The sequence below is a fragment of the Apodemus sylvaticus genome, chromosome 17, assembly GCF_947179515.1.
Source record: "Apodemus sylvaticus chromosome 17, mApoSyl1.1, whole genome shotgun sequence".
In the NCBI taxonomy this organism is placed as follows: domain Eukaryota; kingdom Metazoa; phylum Chordata; class Mammalia; order Rodentia; family Muridae; genus Apodemus; species Apodemus sylvaticus.
The window spans coordinates 50,051,043-50,066,027 of NC_067488.1; the positions used below are offsets into that span (position 1 = coordinate 50,051,043).

The 14,985-nt window shown below is 45.1% G+C and overlaps 1 protein-coding gene across 2 annotated transcripts in view; it reads right to left on the bottom strand.

The window, feature by feature from the left end:
• Positions 1–1,847: 1,847 nt before the first annotated feature.
• The window catches only part of Slc25a17 (solute carrier family 25 member 17), a 43,335-nt gene continuing 30,197 nt past the window's right edge, over positions 1,848–14,985 (bottom strand). For both annotated transcript variants that reach the window (XM_052161265.1, XM_052161264.1), the window contains 5 exons: positions 11,192–11,308; positions 9,347–9,492; positions 9,171–9,266; positions 6,974–7,056; positions 1,848–2,684 (listed from right to left, as the gene is read on the bottom strand). In XM_052161265.1, coding sequence (XP_052017225.1) covers positions 2,537–2,684; positions 6,974–7,056; positions 9,171–9,266; positions 9,347–9,492; positions 11,192–11,308 — 590 coding nt within the window. In that variant the 3' untranslated portion in view covers positions 1,848–2,536. The remainder of the gene's footprint in view (positions 2,685–6,973; positions 7,057–9,170; positions 9,267–9,346; positions 9,493–11,191; positions 11,309–14,985) is intronic.

Consider the following 14,985-nt stretch of genomic DNA (forward strand, 5'->3'; position numbering starts at 1 on the left):
CAACCAACCAACCAACAACCAACCAACCATCCAACCAACAACCAACCATCCAACCAACAACCAACCATCCAACCAACAACCAACTTGAGCTATTTTCTTCGGCTTAGAGATTCTTGTAACATGGGATCCCATCAGCCCCAGAGATCAACATGAGATTGATTATCAAGGTGAACAGCAGAACTAAAATGGTTGTGAAGGTGCACTAGCACCTCCTAAATCATTTTCCTCCTCGATAGAGACCTAACAGTAGTCTCAGAGTTCCCATGCAAGACCTCCAACAGCAACACCCAAACCTTAAAGTCTAATAAAAAGTAGTAATGGCGGAGAGGGCCTGGGGAGACAGCGTAGCCACAGAGGATGCATGAGGACCTGAGTTCAAGCACCAGGATCTCCACCAGAATCTGACATGGCGAAGCAAGCCACAACCCCAGCACTGGGGAGGTGCAGACAGGTGGATCCAGGGGCCGGCCAGCTGCCTAGTCCAGCCAAGTCAATGAGCTCCAGGTCTAGTGAGAGACCCTGACTCAAAACGGTGAGGGGAGAGCCTGAAGGGAAAGCCAATTGACTTTCACACACAAGTGTACATCCCCGCTGGCTCCCATAGCCACACAGATGCATGCAAAATGGTAATGGGACCAGTTCCCTCTCATAGGGAAAGTGTGCTCAGTCAAGCTCGCTTAATTTTTGTTTTCTAAAATGCCACAACCCCCTTCAGTTAATACTAGTTTAATAACCACGCACTTTGAAATCATCAAAGGCGTGGGAAGAGGAAACAACAGAAATTTCCAGAGTCCAGATCCACAGAACCCCCATTATTCTCTGACTGACAAATGGGACAGAGACCAAATGACAAAGTCAGTTATTCTAAGAGGAAGCCACACTTGATCTTAGCAAGGTGGCTGAGAACAAAGAATTCTATGAATGCGAAGAGAATTTACTTTGTGGGTGGGTAGCTTGAGCTATCTGAATCTGCTCCTGCTGTGTGCTCTGAGGGAAAGAATTGGTGACATGGGATTTCTGAGAGGCCATCTTTTCTATAACAATGCAGTTTTCCTTTGAGAGAAATATTTATCTGACTTCTGTAATTGAAGCCAATCCCATCTCCTGTTGGGCCACTGGCCCTACGATCTCCTGAACTTTATTATAGATGGGAATTGCCAGGGGATCTTGTTAAACTACAAAATGTGACTCAGGAGGCCTGGGCTGCAAGCCTAACCTGCTCTCAGCTAATGCCAATGCTACTGTTTCACGGGCCGTATCTTACAGTAGTAGGGCTCTAAGGAATGTTTCCAAACGGAAACAACCTGCATCAAATGCTTCTGAAAATACAGCATCCACACAGAATCTACAAGGGAAGAGAGCATTGCAGAGTCCACACTAAGTACAACCCACTTAGTGAGCTTGTACAGTCTTTCTCTAACCACCTGGTTTCCCACTGTCTCAGTCACTGTTCTGCTGCTGAGATAACATGGTGATCAATGCAGCCTGTAAAAGGAAGCACGTGATTTGGGGCTTAGAAGTTCAGAGGGGGAAGGCCAACGGCTGTCACAGTGGAAAAGCATGCAGGCATGGCGCTGGAGCAGTGGCTGAGAGCTCACATCTTGAGACACAATCACAAGGCAGAGAGACAAGGTGTGGGCTTTGAAACCTCAAAGCCAGCCCCCAGTGACATGCCTCCTAACCCTTCCCAAACGGTTCCATCAACTGGAACTAAACATGCACATGTGAGTCCACAGGGCCATTCTCATTCAAACCACCACCACCACCACACACACATACACACACACACACACACACACACACACTCTTAAGGCCCCAATAAAGAGCGACTTTCATAGATGTTTTGTGTGTGTGTGCCGACAATTTATTGAGGCTTATGTGATTGGAGCTTGCACGAATGGACATACAATATCAAGGCTTTTTTTGTGATAAAAGACAATTCTAAATAAATATGTGTTTAAAAAAACTATGTCAAACACTAATGAATAAATGACATTTACAAATTTTAAGAAAATCATTTAGGTTAATAATTTTCATTTCTCCCACAAAATGGCAGAAATAAAGTCAAGCCCACAGCACAGTCATGATGTTATTTTCAGTGAGGAACTCTTTACCAAGATTAAGACAGCAAAGTATCTGAGGAGAATTATGTTACTGAATTGTCTGGATCTGGGAGACCATTTAGTGAAAGAAAACAAGTGGCAGAGTTGAGAAAAGCCTTAGATGGAAAGTCCATTCCCCTTGAGAAAAATTAATGAACACCCACAAACTAACATTTTCAGGGTTTTGATATTTTCATATCAGACTCACCTCTACCCACAAATCCAACCAAACACCATAAAAACACCAAAAAAAAAAAAAAAACAACAAAACAAAACAAAACAAAAAAAGCAATAGGCTTAGCCGGCTGTTTAGCCTTTGATGCCTTTACAGCCAATGACAGGAATGTCTGTGGTGTGGATGGAACCTGCAGGAAAGGAGAACTGTGCCTCTTCTCTGTGCAGCACCCGAGCCTCCAGTGTGCTGTGGACGGGGCTCAGTGCTTCTGTGTGCTCTTCAGGCCCATTACGGTGAAGGTGGCAGCTGTCAGTTTCTCGTACACAAGGAACATGAGGGCGGCTGTGAGCACTGTCTGCAGCAGCTTGGCTTCAAGGCCTTTGTAGAGTCCCATTATTCCAAAACGCCTAAAAGGAAAGAGGTTGGGAAAAAATAGACTTTCTTTGTAAAAATGAGCTCTTGTGTTAGATCTGCTGCTCTGATAGCTTCTCCCTGAAAGGGTTTCTCTTTAGGATCAAAACAAGCAGCAGAGGTTTTCAATTCCAACAATCTGCTGCTGAAGTATTTCTTAGCTTTGAAGGTGGACAGATGAAACTCAGTATGAGGGGCCATTGATATTGTCTTCATTACAGCTGTCATTAGCTAGTGGGGTGCTGGCAACGCTGCACTAATAGGATGCAGATTCTGAAAGCTTCTGAAGCCATCATAATGCCTAAATCAGAGATCTAAGAACTATGTTTAATGGGCCTCCAGCTCCAGGTATTTCAACATAACAGCCCCTAAGTGGTAGGAAAGCCATTAATTGGTTCAGATCATGTAAATCTCAATAGACCTAAGAGACAGAAATGAAGAGTTGTCTGACCCTTAATTTGGTCCTAGGGCTCAAATGAAATTCAGCAGGCACCTGACTCACCCCAACTGCTGGTTAAAATACAGATCTGCTAGCCCACTCAAAGAATATATGACTCATTAACTTTGGGACAGGACTCAAAAAATTTGCATGTCCAACAAGCTCCCAGGTGGTGAGGAGGAGCATGCTATCCTGGGACCAGCAGGTAAGAGCTCCTCAGACAAGAATGCTTTGGCTAGAACCGGAAACCCAAAGCAAATAACTACTCCAAATCTATTTGCTGAGAGTGAGTTAGTCTCTTATGCCAGTTCAATAGCAACTCTGGCCTGTGGGTCGATGTTACAACTAATCTGATGCCCAAATCAAGCTAGTTTATATACATGCTGTGAAAATCTATTGCCAGGCAATCGTGTGAAAAACAGGATGCAAGACTGGACCCATGCCTTCCCGTTCACTGACTACCCTGTGCTCCTCAGGGTGACATCACCCACAGTGGAAAGCCCAGCCAGGTCTACTGAGGCCGCGTCCTGCAGGGAAGGTGCAGATCTGTGTGGTGACAAGCATTTCAGCTGGGTTTCCTTTTTTATAGATAGGGTCTTCGGGTAGCTTCACCTGTCCTCAAATTTCTTATGTAGCCAAGGTTGGCTCATCACACCTGGCTTCAAGTGATACTATGTATATGTGTGTGTATGTGTATGTCATGCGTGCACGCTCAAAAATCTTTGTTTGCACATAGCTCAGAGGATGACTTGAATTTTTTCTTTCCCTGAGACAGGGTTTCTCTGTATAGCCCTGGCTGTCCTGGAACTTGCTCTGTAGACCAGGCTGGCCTCCAACTCAGAAATCCACCTGCCTCTGCCACGCGAGGATTTAGGATAAAAGGTGTGTGAAATTGCTGCCCAGAAGACTTGAGTATCACTGTGTATTGAATCTCATCTTATTTTTGAGACAAGGCTTCTCATTGAGTCTAGACCTTGCTGTGCTGGCTAAACTGGCCAAGCAAACCCCCCCAGACTCCCACGCTTTCACCCACCAGTGCTACAGGGATGGGCACACACTGCCACACCTGGATTTTTCTGTGGGTGCTGGAGAACGGAACTCAGGCTCTCAGGCTTGCATGGTAAACGCTTCACCAACTGAGCGGCCTCCCAGCTCATCAGGGCTTTCTTTTTTCCTTTCTTTCTTTTTTTGGGGGTGGGGGCGGGGAGGAGGGAGACAGGGCTTCTCTGTGTAGCTCTCTCTATCTGTCCTGGAACTCTGTAGACTAAGCTGACCTCGATCTGCCTGCCTCTGCCTCCTAAGCGCTGGGATTAGAGATGAGCCACTACTACTACCCCACTTCTTAAAAATTAGTTTTATTACTTAAAAAAAATTTATTTGTATATTATTTTGTCTGTGTTTCACATGTGTGCAGTGACTGAGGAGGCCGGAAGAGGGCTTCGGCTCCCCTGGTACCAGGGTTATAGCTGGTCTCTGCAGGCATAATGTTATTGTGCACTGTGTAAAGATCACCCTGCACTATTCAAATGCTGCTTTCTCTGACCCTATGTCTGGTTGCAATCTGGACGTGGCACTGTAATGCTTATCTACGTATCTCCTGCCTCAGTGTGGTGTAACCACTGCTCCCCACTTATCCTCTGATTTGTCAATAAAGCTGAATGGCCAGTGGCTGAGCAGAGGAGAGAGTAGGGTGGGACTTCTGACCCAGCCAGGGGAGGGGGACAGAGAGCGAGGCGTGGTCAGGAGAGGGCACCCCGGAAACACCTGGACCAGGAAGAACCAGAGCAATGCTAAAATGCAAGTCCGGTTGAGAGGTCATCAGGCTAGCTTAGAGGATTAAAGCAGATTAATAAACAGCTACTGTGCTGTAGCGCTTGATTAAATAAATCTTATAGTCTCTGTCTCGTTGATTTAGGAGCTAGCCAGGATAAAGAAAAATCAATACTTTTAAAATTACAAAGTGCCATGTGGGTACTGGAATTGAACCCATGTCCTGTGTAAGAGAAGCCAATGCTCTTAACCCCTGAGCCATCTCTCAAGTCCCTCTTCAGGTGTTTCTTAATCACATACAATTGGAGAGGCTTGGTATGTTATTTCATTATCAATGACAGTAACCACTAGTCAGATGTGGCAAATAAAAATTAAAGCAACAGTTGGGCAGTGGTGGCACAGGCCTTTAATCCTAGCACTCAGGAGGCAGAGGCAGGTGGATCTCTAGGAGTTTGAGGCTAGCCTGGTCTACAAAATGAGTCCCAGGACAGACAAGGCTACATAAGGAAACCCTGACTTGAAAAACCAAAGATTAAAACAACGGAAACTGGGTTTCTTGGTAGCATCGCAGTATTCCACTCGCTGAACAGCTCCATGCAGCTGGTCACAACCCGCCTGGACAGTGCAGGTGTTTCCATCACCACAGAACACGCTACGGCAGAATGGCAGTCATCCCTCTGGCTCTTCCTCTCTCTAGTCCTGGACAAACTGCTTTCTCTAAATCTGTTTCTTGATTTGCAAAATGGGAATATAATTGCTTTTCTATAAGGCTGAGTAAGGACCAAACAAGACCAAGAAACAAGATGTGAAAACAGTTAATTTGGAAATTATAGGACCTCATCAATTTGCAATTGAGAACATCTTAGTTAAAGCTCTAAGTGATGGCTTTCTCCCTTAACCTTCTCGGTGCTGGAGAAAATTTTAATTGCTGTCATTCTTGAGGGTCAATTGGCAATGTCTAAATATATAATTTTTGAAATTATAAAATGTCAGAATTATATGTGTTCTAATACTCTTAACTAGATAATTCCACATAAAGGGCCTTCTCTACAATTATGATTGCTTAATTGTACAAGGCTCAGTTTATAGTCTTCACTCAGCAATGCCTGTAAAGAAGAACCTTCAGACAGCCTGGACACTCAGCAGTAGCTGCCTGGTGAATAAATCACAGTGTCTTACACCATAGGAAGCCAGTACAAGTCTACAACTGTCAACGGGAAGTGGTGGGTGTGATGGCAAGGTACAAAAAGGAGAAGATGAGGCAGGACTGCCTCAAGTTTGAGGCTAGCTTGGTCTACCTGACAAGTACTAGGCCAGTCAAGGCTACACTGCAAGACTCTGCCTCAAAAAAGTAAAAACAAAATAGTAGGATGTATAACACACACACACACAAACACATTCTCGCGCACACTCTTACACATACACAGTCGTGAGTGTATACACACACACACTTGCATGCACACACACTCGCATGCACAAACACACTCGCACACACACACTCACGCACACACACATGTAACTTTTATTGATATTTAAGTTGCTTTATATTAGTGAGTTATCATTTTATTTATATTTGAGACAAGTCTCACTATGTGGCTCCAGTTGGCTTGGAACTTGCTCTGTAGACCAGGCTGGCTTCAAACTCCCCGAGATCTACCTGCTGCTGCCTCCCAAGTCTGGGATTAAAGGAGTGTGCCATGATGCCCGGCCTCATATGTCTATTTTTTTCTTACTCCTAGCGTTTGAACCCAGGGCCATGCACATACTTCACAGAGGCCCCTCCACCAGGCTCTGTTCCCAGCCTTGGGGTCCCTCTCCAAAGGACCTGTATTTATGATTAGCAAAGAATAAAGAGCTGAGCTTTTCTGTGCTCCTCCAAACTTCTGTCAAGCCACACTGAGCTCCTAAAGTGAGAGGCCTGGACATGAAGAAGAGGTTTCTGGGGCTGCTGCTGCACTGAAGCAAGAGCAGCTGGTGTGGCCACGCTGTGCTGCGCTGCCCTGCCCCGCCCCACCACGTCCGCCCGTCTGTCCGTCCCTGGCATTGGAGGCTGCCCAGAGGGAAAGCAGAACTCACTTGACTCGCTGGTGAAGAAGAGAGAGAACACTCCGAAGACTGCCCAGGGTCCTGCTTTCTGGGTTTAGTCTGTGACGTCCAAACTGGGATGCAAGGAGGAAAAAAAATTACTATTTATCACTGTTTTACCTTAATTTTTTTTAAAGATTTATTTTTATTTTAACCATGTACACATGTGTGTGTGAATGTGGATCTATGCATGTGTGAGCGCCAGCACCGTGGTCTCCAGGAGTTGGAGTCACAGGAGGCTGTGAGGCTCTCCACAGGAGTGCTGGGAAAGTGACTTGGATCCTCCGCTCTGAACTACCCATCTCTCCAGCACCTCTTCATCCTAATTTCTACTTAGGAAATCACACTGAAGTAGCATCTCATAACACAGCACTTGTTGATAAAAATATCCAATTAGCATCATAGGTTTTATTAATATTTTTCAATTAAGTAAATCAAAATAAAAATATTTTTCAATAAAGGAAGCACACATATTTTTACTGTTCCAGGGACTGAGAATGCTAAAATAGATCCCCTTAGCACTAAACGACAACCTTAGCATGGGGAACTGTCACTTTTACAGAGAATTAAGGAAAAATTCTATCAGCAAAGATGAAAACAAAACAGAAGCACATGCCTGGGGTGATATGCAGATGTGTGTGTGTGTGTGTGTGTGTGGTGGGGGGGGGGGGAGGGGGGAAGGTAACTTCCAGGTGTTTAAGACATTCTTCTGCCTGGTAACCACTGATCAGTCAGAGCACCCTCAATCAACACTCTTCAACATATATCAGGAATATGTTAAAAATATTAGTGTGATCAATAGTGTAATCCCTTCCATCAAGAGCCAGTTTCACAAAAAATAGCACATTAGCAAAACACTTTTCATAGAAAGATGTGTTTTTAACTGAGACACCACCTTCATTTTCTCTAGCAATATATCTTTCAAATGTTCCTTCTCGAACAGATCTTTAACAGTATTTTTGTAGTGCTGGGGATTGAACCCAGGACCTTGCACATGCTAAGTAAGCAACACCCCAAGCCCCAGCACAGACCCTGAATCTGTCCACATCCTATCTCCACTGCTGCTACACTAGCCCAGGCTACCATGCCCTCTTCTGGAGACTAAAATGGTCTCCTGCCACATTGGCCCTCTTTTTTCTTTCTCTTTAGCCTGGGGGGTGGGGTGTAACAGTAACTTCCATTTTCCTGTCATTGTTGTCTGAAAGGCTTACTGCCTCTGCTAACCTATTCCTAGTCCTGGAAGCTGCTAGCCTCAGTACAATCTAGAATGTTTTTAGCCTCGGAGACTTGCTGCTGGATTAGCTCACCTTAAGAAGCCACACAGGCCTTCCAGGTTGTCTATCATCAGATCATACTACTTCCCAACTTAAAAGTCCTCCAGAGGCTTACTGCTAGGCTGAGAATAAAATCTTCCCATCTTTCCTGTAATTAATCCAGTTTCACACTGGGCAAGCCACTCCTGGCCACAGAGGCCTCCTTTCAGTTTCTAAGATGAAGCAAGCTCTTGAAGTGTCTCCCTCCCTCTTGCAGACACACAGTCCTCCCTCTTGCAGACACACGGTCCTCCCTCTTAGCTGGCTCAAGCTTCACATTCCCTTGCATCTTGATCTCAGTGTGCTTCCCAGGCAGGGATCCAGTCAAACCACCTAGAAGCAGCCCACTGCTCCTCTTCAGTAAGCCAGGGCTGCTCATGTCGGGAATAGCTGACTCAGACCTTTCACTTGCTGTCTCCGTGGGGACAGGGACTACACTGTACCCCCCTCCTCACAGAGTGTCTAAAAATGTCTGTATGTAAGAACAACCAAATGTTTGGAAGTCTGAAAGTGCTTTGGAAAAGTTAAATTGTTAACTACCCATGAGTGAACTACAGAAGTTAACCTCTGATTTTATCAAGGATCTCTGCTCCATGGCAAACAACGTGAATGAGAAGAGAACTTGGGTTGGGCTGAGTCCCTGAGGAAACTTTTCACACATACGGTTTTTCTGAGACCATGTATTACTAAGAAATTCCAATGTAAACCTCATTCCATTTCATGCAGAAAGTCAATCAAAAGCTTGGTTAGCAGAATATCACACACAGAAAAATGGGCAGAACCACACAGGCATGCCACCTGCACTAGTGCTTTTAAGAGTTTAGGGTGTATTTTAGGTTTCTCTGGATTTACTTTAGGAGAACCCCAGCACTCACCCTCAGGATCGACTGTACCGTCTGCATGGGATAGGTGACTGTGGTGGCAATCGCTTTGGCTATTGCACCAATGATGAACACATCCAAAGAAGAGAGCTGGAAAGCAGAGGAGGCACTGTTTTAGTCGAACAAGGAAACAGGCATTTCTTTTAGACAATTTTAAAATTAGGGATTACCTTCATCCGCTTCTTTAAGAGCTGCCGTTTTAAGCCTTCGTAGAACATGAACTGGATGGCGGGGTTGAAGACCAGTAGCAAGGAGGGGAAGGTGCCATTCCACAGAGCCAAGGCCCCTTCATCTCGGATAATCTGGTGGAACGCATCTAAGCAACAAGTCAGGCTTTTGCAAAGCACCATGACAGTGCCCTAACTAGAAAAGACATTTATTCTGTTCAGATGGGCCCAGATGGAAACTATCCTTTCAATAATATTTGGGGGCAGATTCCCTACTTAGGCACTTTTCTGTTCAGGTGTTTTTGGTTTTGTTTTTAAAGATGTTCCTGAGCCGGGCGGTGGTGGCACACGCCTGTAATCCCAGCACTCTGGGAGGCAGAGGCAGGTGAATTTCTGAGTTCAAGGCCAGCCTGGTCTACAGAGTGAGTTCCAAGACAGCCAGGGCTACACAGAGAAACCCTGTCTCGAAAAAAACCAAAAAAAAAAAAAAAAAAAAAAAAAGATGTTCCTGCTATGTAACCCAGTATGGCCTTGAACACTGTACCTTCCTGCCTCAGACAACAGCTGTGGACTGCCATGCACTGGAGCCACCTTTTAATAACCATCAGAATGTGATGCCAGCCCCATCACATGAACTTTTCCTGACAATCTTGGCTTAGACTGCTGGGAACTGTGTACTGTACAGAACTGTAAACCATGTATTCCACATGGCCAAGATGTCTTTTCTTGAAACCTATGACCAAGGACTTACAAGAAAACTACTTCTGTTCCAAAGAGAAATGCATGAGCGATGGGAGCCTGGCCGTGTGGCTTTACCACAAAGCAGAAGCCAGGCAGTGTGATGGCACACTCTGGCAATCCACCACTCTGGAGACTAAGGCAGGATCAAGACTTCAAAGCCAGTTGTACATGGAGAGCTGGCCTTAAAGAAGCAGAAGTTTAAAGCCATCAGTCACTATCCTGGTATCCAAAGACATCATTATGGATATAAAGGTAAACTATCCTTTAAAAATACCAATGTGGACTGGTTGTACTGTAAGCATCTATACCACCAGCACTGGGGAAGCTAAAGAGCAGGAGGAGCTTAAGTTTGAGGCCAGCCTCGGTTCTGTAGTGAGACTGTCTCAAAAACAGTACAAGGCTGGGAGTGGGGGTCACACCTGTAATGTCAGTACTTTGAGGCCAGTGTAGGTCTCAAAGTGTTCAAGGTCAACTTGGGAAACAGCAAAACTCTTGTCTTAAAAAAAACTAAAGTCACTTGAGTTGGGGATATAGCTCAGTAGAGTGCTTGCCTAGAATACACATAGCCATGGGCTCAGTCTCTAGCACGGTATTGTGATACACTCCTGCAATCCCCGCACTGAGACATGGAGGCAGGAGGATCAGAAGGTCAAGCTCATCTTCAGCTATGAGGAGGGGCCAGCCTAGGCTATAAGAGACTGTCTTCAAAACAAAACCCCAATCCAAAACACGCACGGCACAATCTCCTTCAGGGTAGAATGCCTGCTCAGCACACCTGAGGTCCTGGTTTCATTCCTAGCAAAAGATTAAATAAAACCTCATAGAACCCCGTCTCCCCTCCCCATCTACTCTCTGGGAATAAGACAAGTCTCTACCCTAGTCTTAGGTGTTACCAGGTAAGCTGCAGCAGCACAGTAGGTGTGTCCTTTGCGTCACTGTTATGAGAATGTGCGGGGCTGAGACTCAGCTGCGGTCAGCCCAGATGAGTTCTGTCAACCTCAGACACACAGGCAAACAATGGTTTCCTGACATCTGAAGCTGTCTGCTAGGCAGCTTTTCTGTGGAAACAGAGTTCAAACAAAAAGGGCACATCTCCGAGACACCTACCGAGAATGCCTTTGTAGTTAGTTGGTACGATGTCTTCATTCCGAAATTTTGCCCCCTGCAACTTCAGTCTGGTGTTTACCACCCAGAGTGGAGTAGTTAGCAGCACGTTCACCACTCCTTAAAAGCAGAGAAAGACGCCTGAAAACACAGTTACCTGCTCATCTTTGCTGTCTTAAGTTACACACCAATAGGCCACTTCTATTTCTGCCACTGACTTCAGGTAAGGTTTAACTTTGTGCTGGGGAACAACACATGCTACTGCCACTAGAAGCAGTCTCGAAGCCTGGCTCATAGCAGTGCTTCCTCACACAAAAAGAGTGGAGAACTTCCTTCCTCACTCAGTGAAGGCAATCATCTGTTGATTTTTTTTTTTTAAATAGGATTCAAAATGGTGATTTGGGGATGGGAATTTAACTCAGGGATAGAGCAATTGTCTAACACGTGCAAGGCCGGGTTTGATCACCAGCAGTGCAAAACAAAACAAAGTAGCAATCTGATATAGTTTTAAACACAACTGTTAGATAACAGCTTCAGAGAGAGAGAATTCTGTTGATGCCATGCTAAATCTCTCATGTAAATAGCATAGGGTTTTAAACAAGTATGATGTGGTATTCTGGGTGACAGGTGGGAGGACAGACTGGCATTTCCAAGTGCTTCAACTGAGACCACAAAGCTCACAGAAGAGCTCATCACTCAGAGGATTAGACAGCCAGCAGCAGGCAGCAGTTACAAAGTGTCACAAAATACCCTAAGGAGCTCCAGGAGCGCTGTGACCCTTACAAGCAGGAGGACCAACCTTGGCCCCACAAGGCTGCCTCAGAGGAGCAGGGTGAGCCAGGTGCTTCTTTGAAAACACATGGTGCCAATTTAACAGCATCTTGAGAAACTAAAACTTCTCATGGTCCTGAAATGATTAAAGAAAATACCACATAGAATTGTAAGAAAATGCCTGACAAATGTGTCTACTTAATAACCGCAGGTCAGCCAAGGGACAGGCAGTGAGCATGTGTAAAGGAAGTGTCAGGCTCCAGCTGAGCCTGAAGAACAAACAAGAACAATCCTAAAGGAGAAAAGGAAGCCCCCACCCCCTTGCGAAAAGTCTTTTAAACACAACACAGAGGCAAAAACATGTTTTCATATAGGGAATCTCAAAACACCCTACAAAGAAAACAGTTTACTCAAGGATAGACTTTGAGAAAGCAGCTAAAGGGTCTCAAATCTATTGTTTTGTTTGTTTCATAAAGTTGCTGAAGTAAGATCTTTTTCTGCTTATTTTCCTGGAGCAGTGTACCAACATATTTCCTCCCAAACAAAAGTCAGTACCAAGTACTCTTACCAGTTGCATTCCTACAGAGTCACATAACACCAGGAAGCCATCTGCAGCTCTGACCCTATTCATACATTGAGCACAGTCTGAAAAGGCTGTGCCTGCCACAGGAGATCCTTGCTAGACTCTTTCCAAAGGCACCAGTGCCCAACAGCCTATCTGCCCAGAGTTGAAAATGGATGCCTACTTGATGTGATGTACAATTCACTTCACAGAGACAAATCAGTATCTGGGAAAATCAGGCCAGAAAATGCTGGTGGCCTGCCTGCTCGCGCTCTCTCTCTCTCTCTCTCTCTCTCTCTCTCTCTCTCTCTTTCTCTCTCTCTCTCTAAAAAAAAAAGCAAAAAAAAAGGCAGTGCATGCACCACCCCAAACAAATGAAATGCATTGCCCATTAGGCAGATTTTTTTAGAAATCACAACATCCTTCAGGCTCTATTCAAGAAGTAGGTGTACACAAAACACTTAAGGAGCAACCCAGCCAAGACTAAGATTCAGCCATTATTTAAGGCTCTGCTTCCATGTTCCCATTATTAATACAGCAGAAAGACTGAGTGGTTCTGAAGGCAGCCTCGAGTACAAAGTGTACCACAATATTTAAATACAGGGATCAAAGTCATTGCTGAGCTTTGCATCTGGGAAGATCAAGTACTGCCTTCATCCTCTAAGTCAGAATGGGTGGAGAGGTACCTTTTCACCACGATAATATTATGAATTCTGGGGTGGAATGCACTCAAAAATACTTGACAATGCTTTTTTAAAACTTCACAAAAAATGCAGCTTACATAATCAAGCAGATGGCAGCAGTCCAGAGCTACTCATGACTAACTTTAGTCCTAGTAACACACCACACGGGCAGACCCTCAGAGGTGCACTCCCTTGGGTCTAATCTGTGGATGTTGCTTCAGCTCTAAGATCTGAGTTCTAATTAATACTCTTCTTACCTAAGAGCAGGGGTTTACTTTTCTTTTGAGTTTCTATGAATCTACCTTTTCTTTTCCTTTTCAATAACAAATCACTTATGAGAAAGCAGAACAAACCAAGGGCTGTGAAACACTAATCAAACGCACAAAAACCATTCAGCCATCTAGATAAAGGAGCATGGGAGCCCCACCCCACCCTCCCATCCAGGAGAAGGGGCCAGGGAACAGCACCCCAAATTCAGCAGTATTGTAATAAATTTTAAATGTAAGCTCTTGGAATCTGCCCGGAAGAAGCTCCACTCTGGTGTCCCCTTATTTGCCTAAAGATGACATCCTTGAGTGTCATAGGTGAGAAAAGTGGGTTACTACCCCTGGATGGACTGTCACAAACTGCAATCTGTCTCCCCTGCCAACTCACTTCCAGAGAGAATCACACAAACCGCTCTGGTCTCTAGGTGCAGTCCTTCTCTCTAAAAGCCATTCATTACCACTCAGAAGCGGCTCTCGGACAAAGAAGAGTGCACAGGTTACTGAGTAGCGGCTGACCTCAGGTTGCTTCCTGTGCAATTTAAGTTCATTTGTTCTATTGCACATCCTGTGCATTCCTCCCTAGTGTGGCAGTGGGTATTTGTGACATTCATTGGCCGCTTCCTATCATTCTACCTTGTTTTGGGTGGGAATTGCTTTTTGTATCTTTTCCTTTATTAACCCGTCCACTGTCGGTTCATTTCAGAATTCTTTCTAGGGTAAGGAAGCAGCCGTTGTTCATCTTCACAGCAAGAATAACTGGGACATAGCTGTTTACTTCTGAAATCTTAAAAATAAACAGCTTTGTTCAAGGGGAAGTTGAAAATGTGTCTCAGATGCACAGCTGGAAAGAGAGTGTGATGGCAGCTGATGCAGGAAATGTCCAGGGCTGGGGAGATGGAGTTCAGATCCGCAGCACCCCAATGCCTGTAACCGCAGTGCTGTGTGTCTGTGTGTGTGTGTGTGTATGTGTGTGTGTGTGTGTGTGTGTGGGTGGGTGGGTGTGGGTGGGTGTGGGTGTGTAGCCTATCCAGAAATGTGTGGGCTCCAGCTCAGTGAAAGATCCCCATCTCAAGGGAGCATGGCAAAGAGCTACAGACGGTGACCTTCAACATACTCTGGCCTCTACAAACAGGAACACATGCACACTACTTAAGTAAATCAATTTTAAAAAGAGAAAGAAAATGGCAAATCAGGGTTGGGAGGCTGAAGCAGGAGAACCATGAGTTTTACAGTGACTCATCTCAGAATTCAATTCTCGCCCCCACAAGACAGAATGAAATGAAACAAAATGGCAGATGAAAGCCTCAAGTCTAACCCACTGTCTCTCTCCCTAGGGAGGAGCACAACCTGATGTAAAGAATAAACCTAGCTGGCCAGACTGAGGCAGAGGCAGCAAGTACGTTGTCAACTGAGATTCAAAAGTGCTGCTGCTCAAAATTATAATTCATAAACATGGCAAACACTGTCTTCATTCATGCAATCTGTAAGGTTCCAGTCCCAGATTCTCCCAGGTAT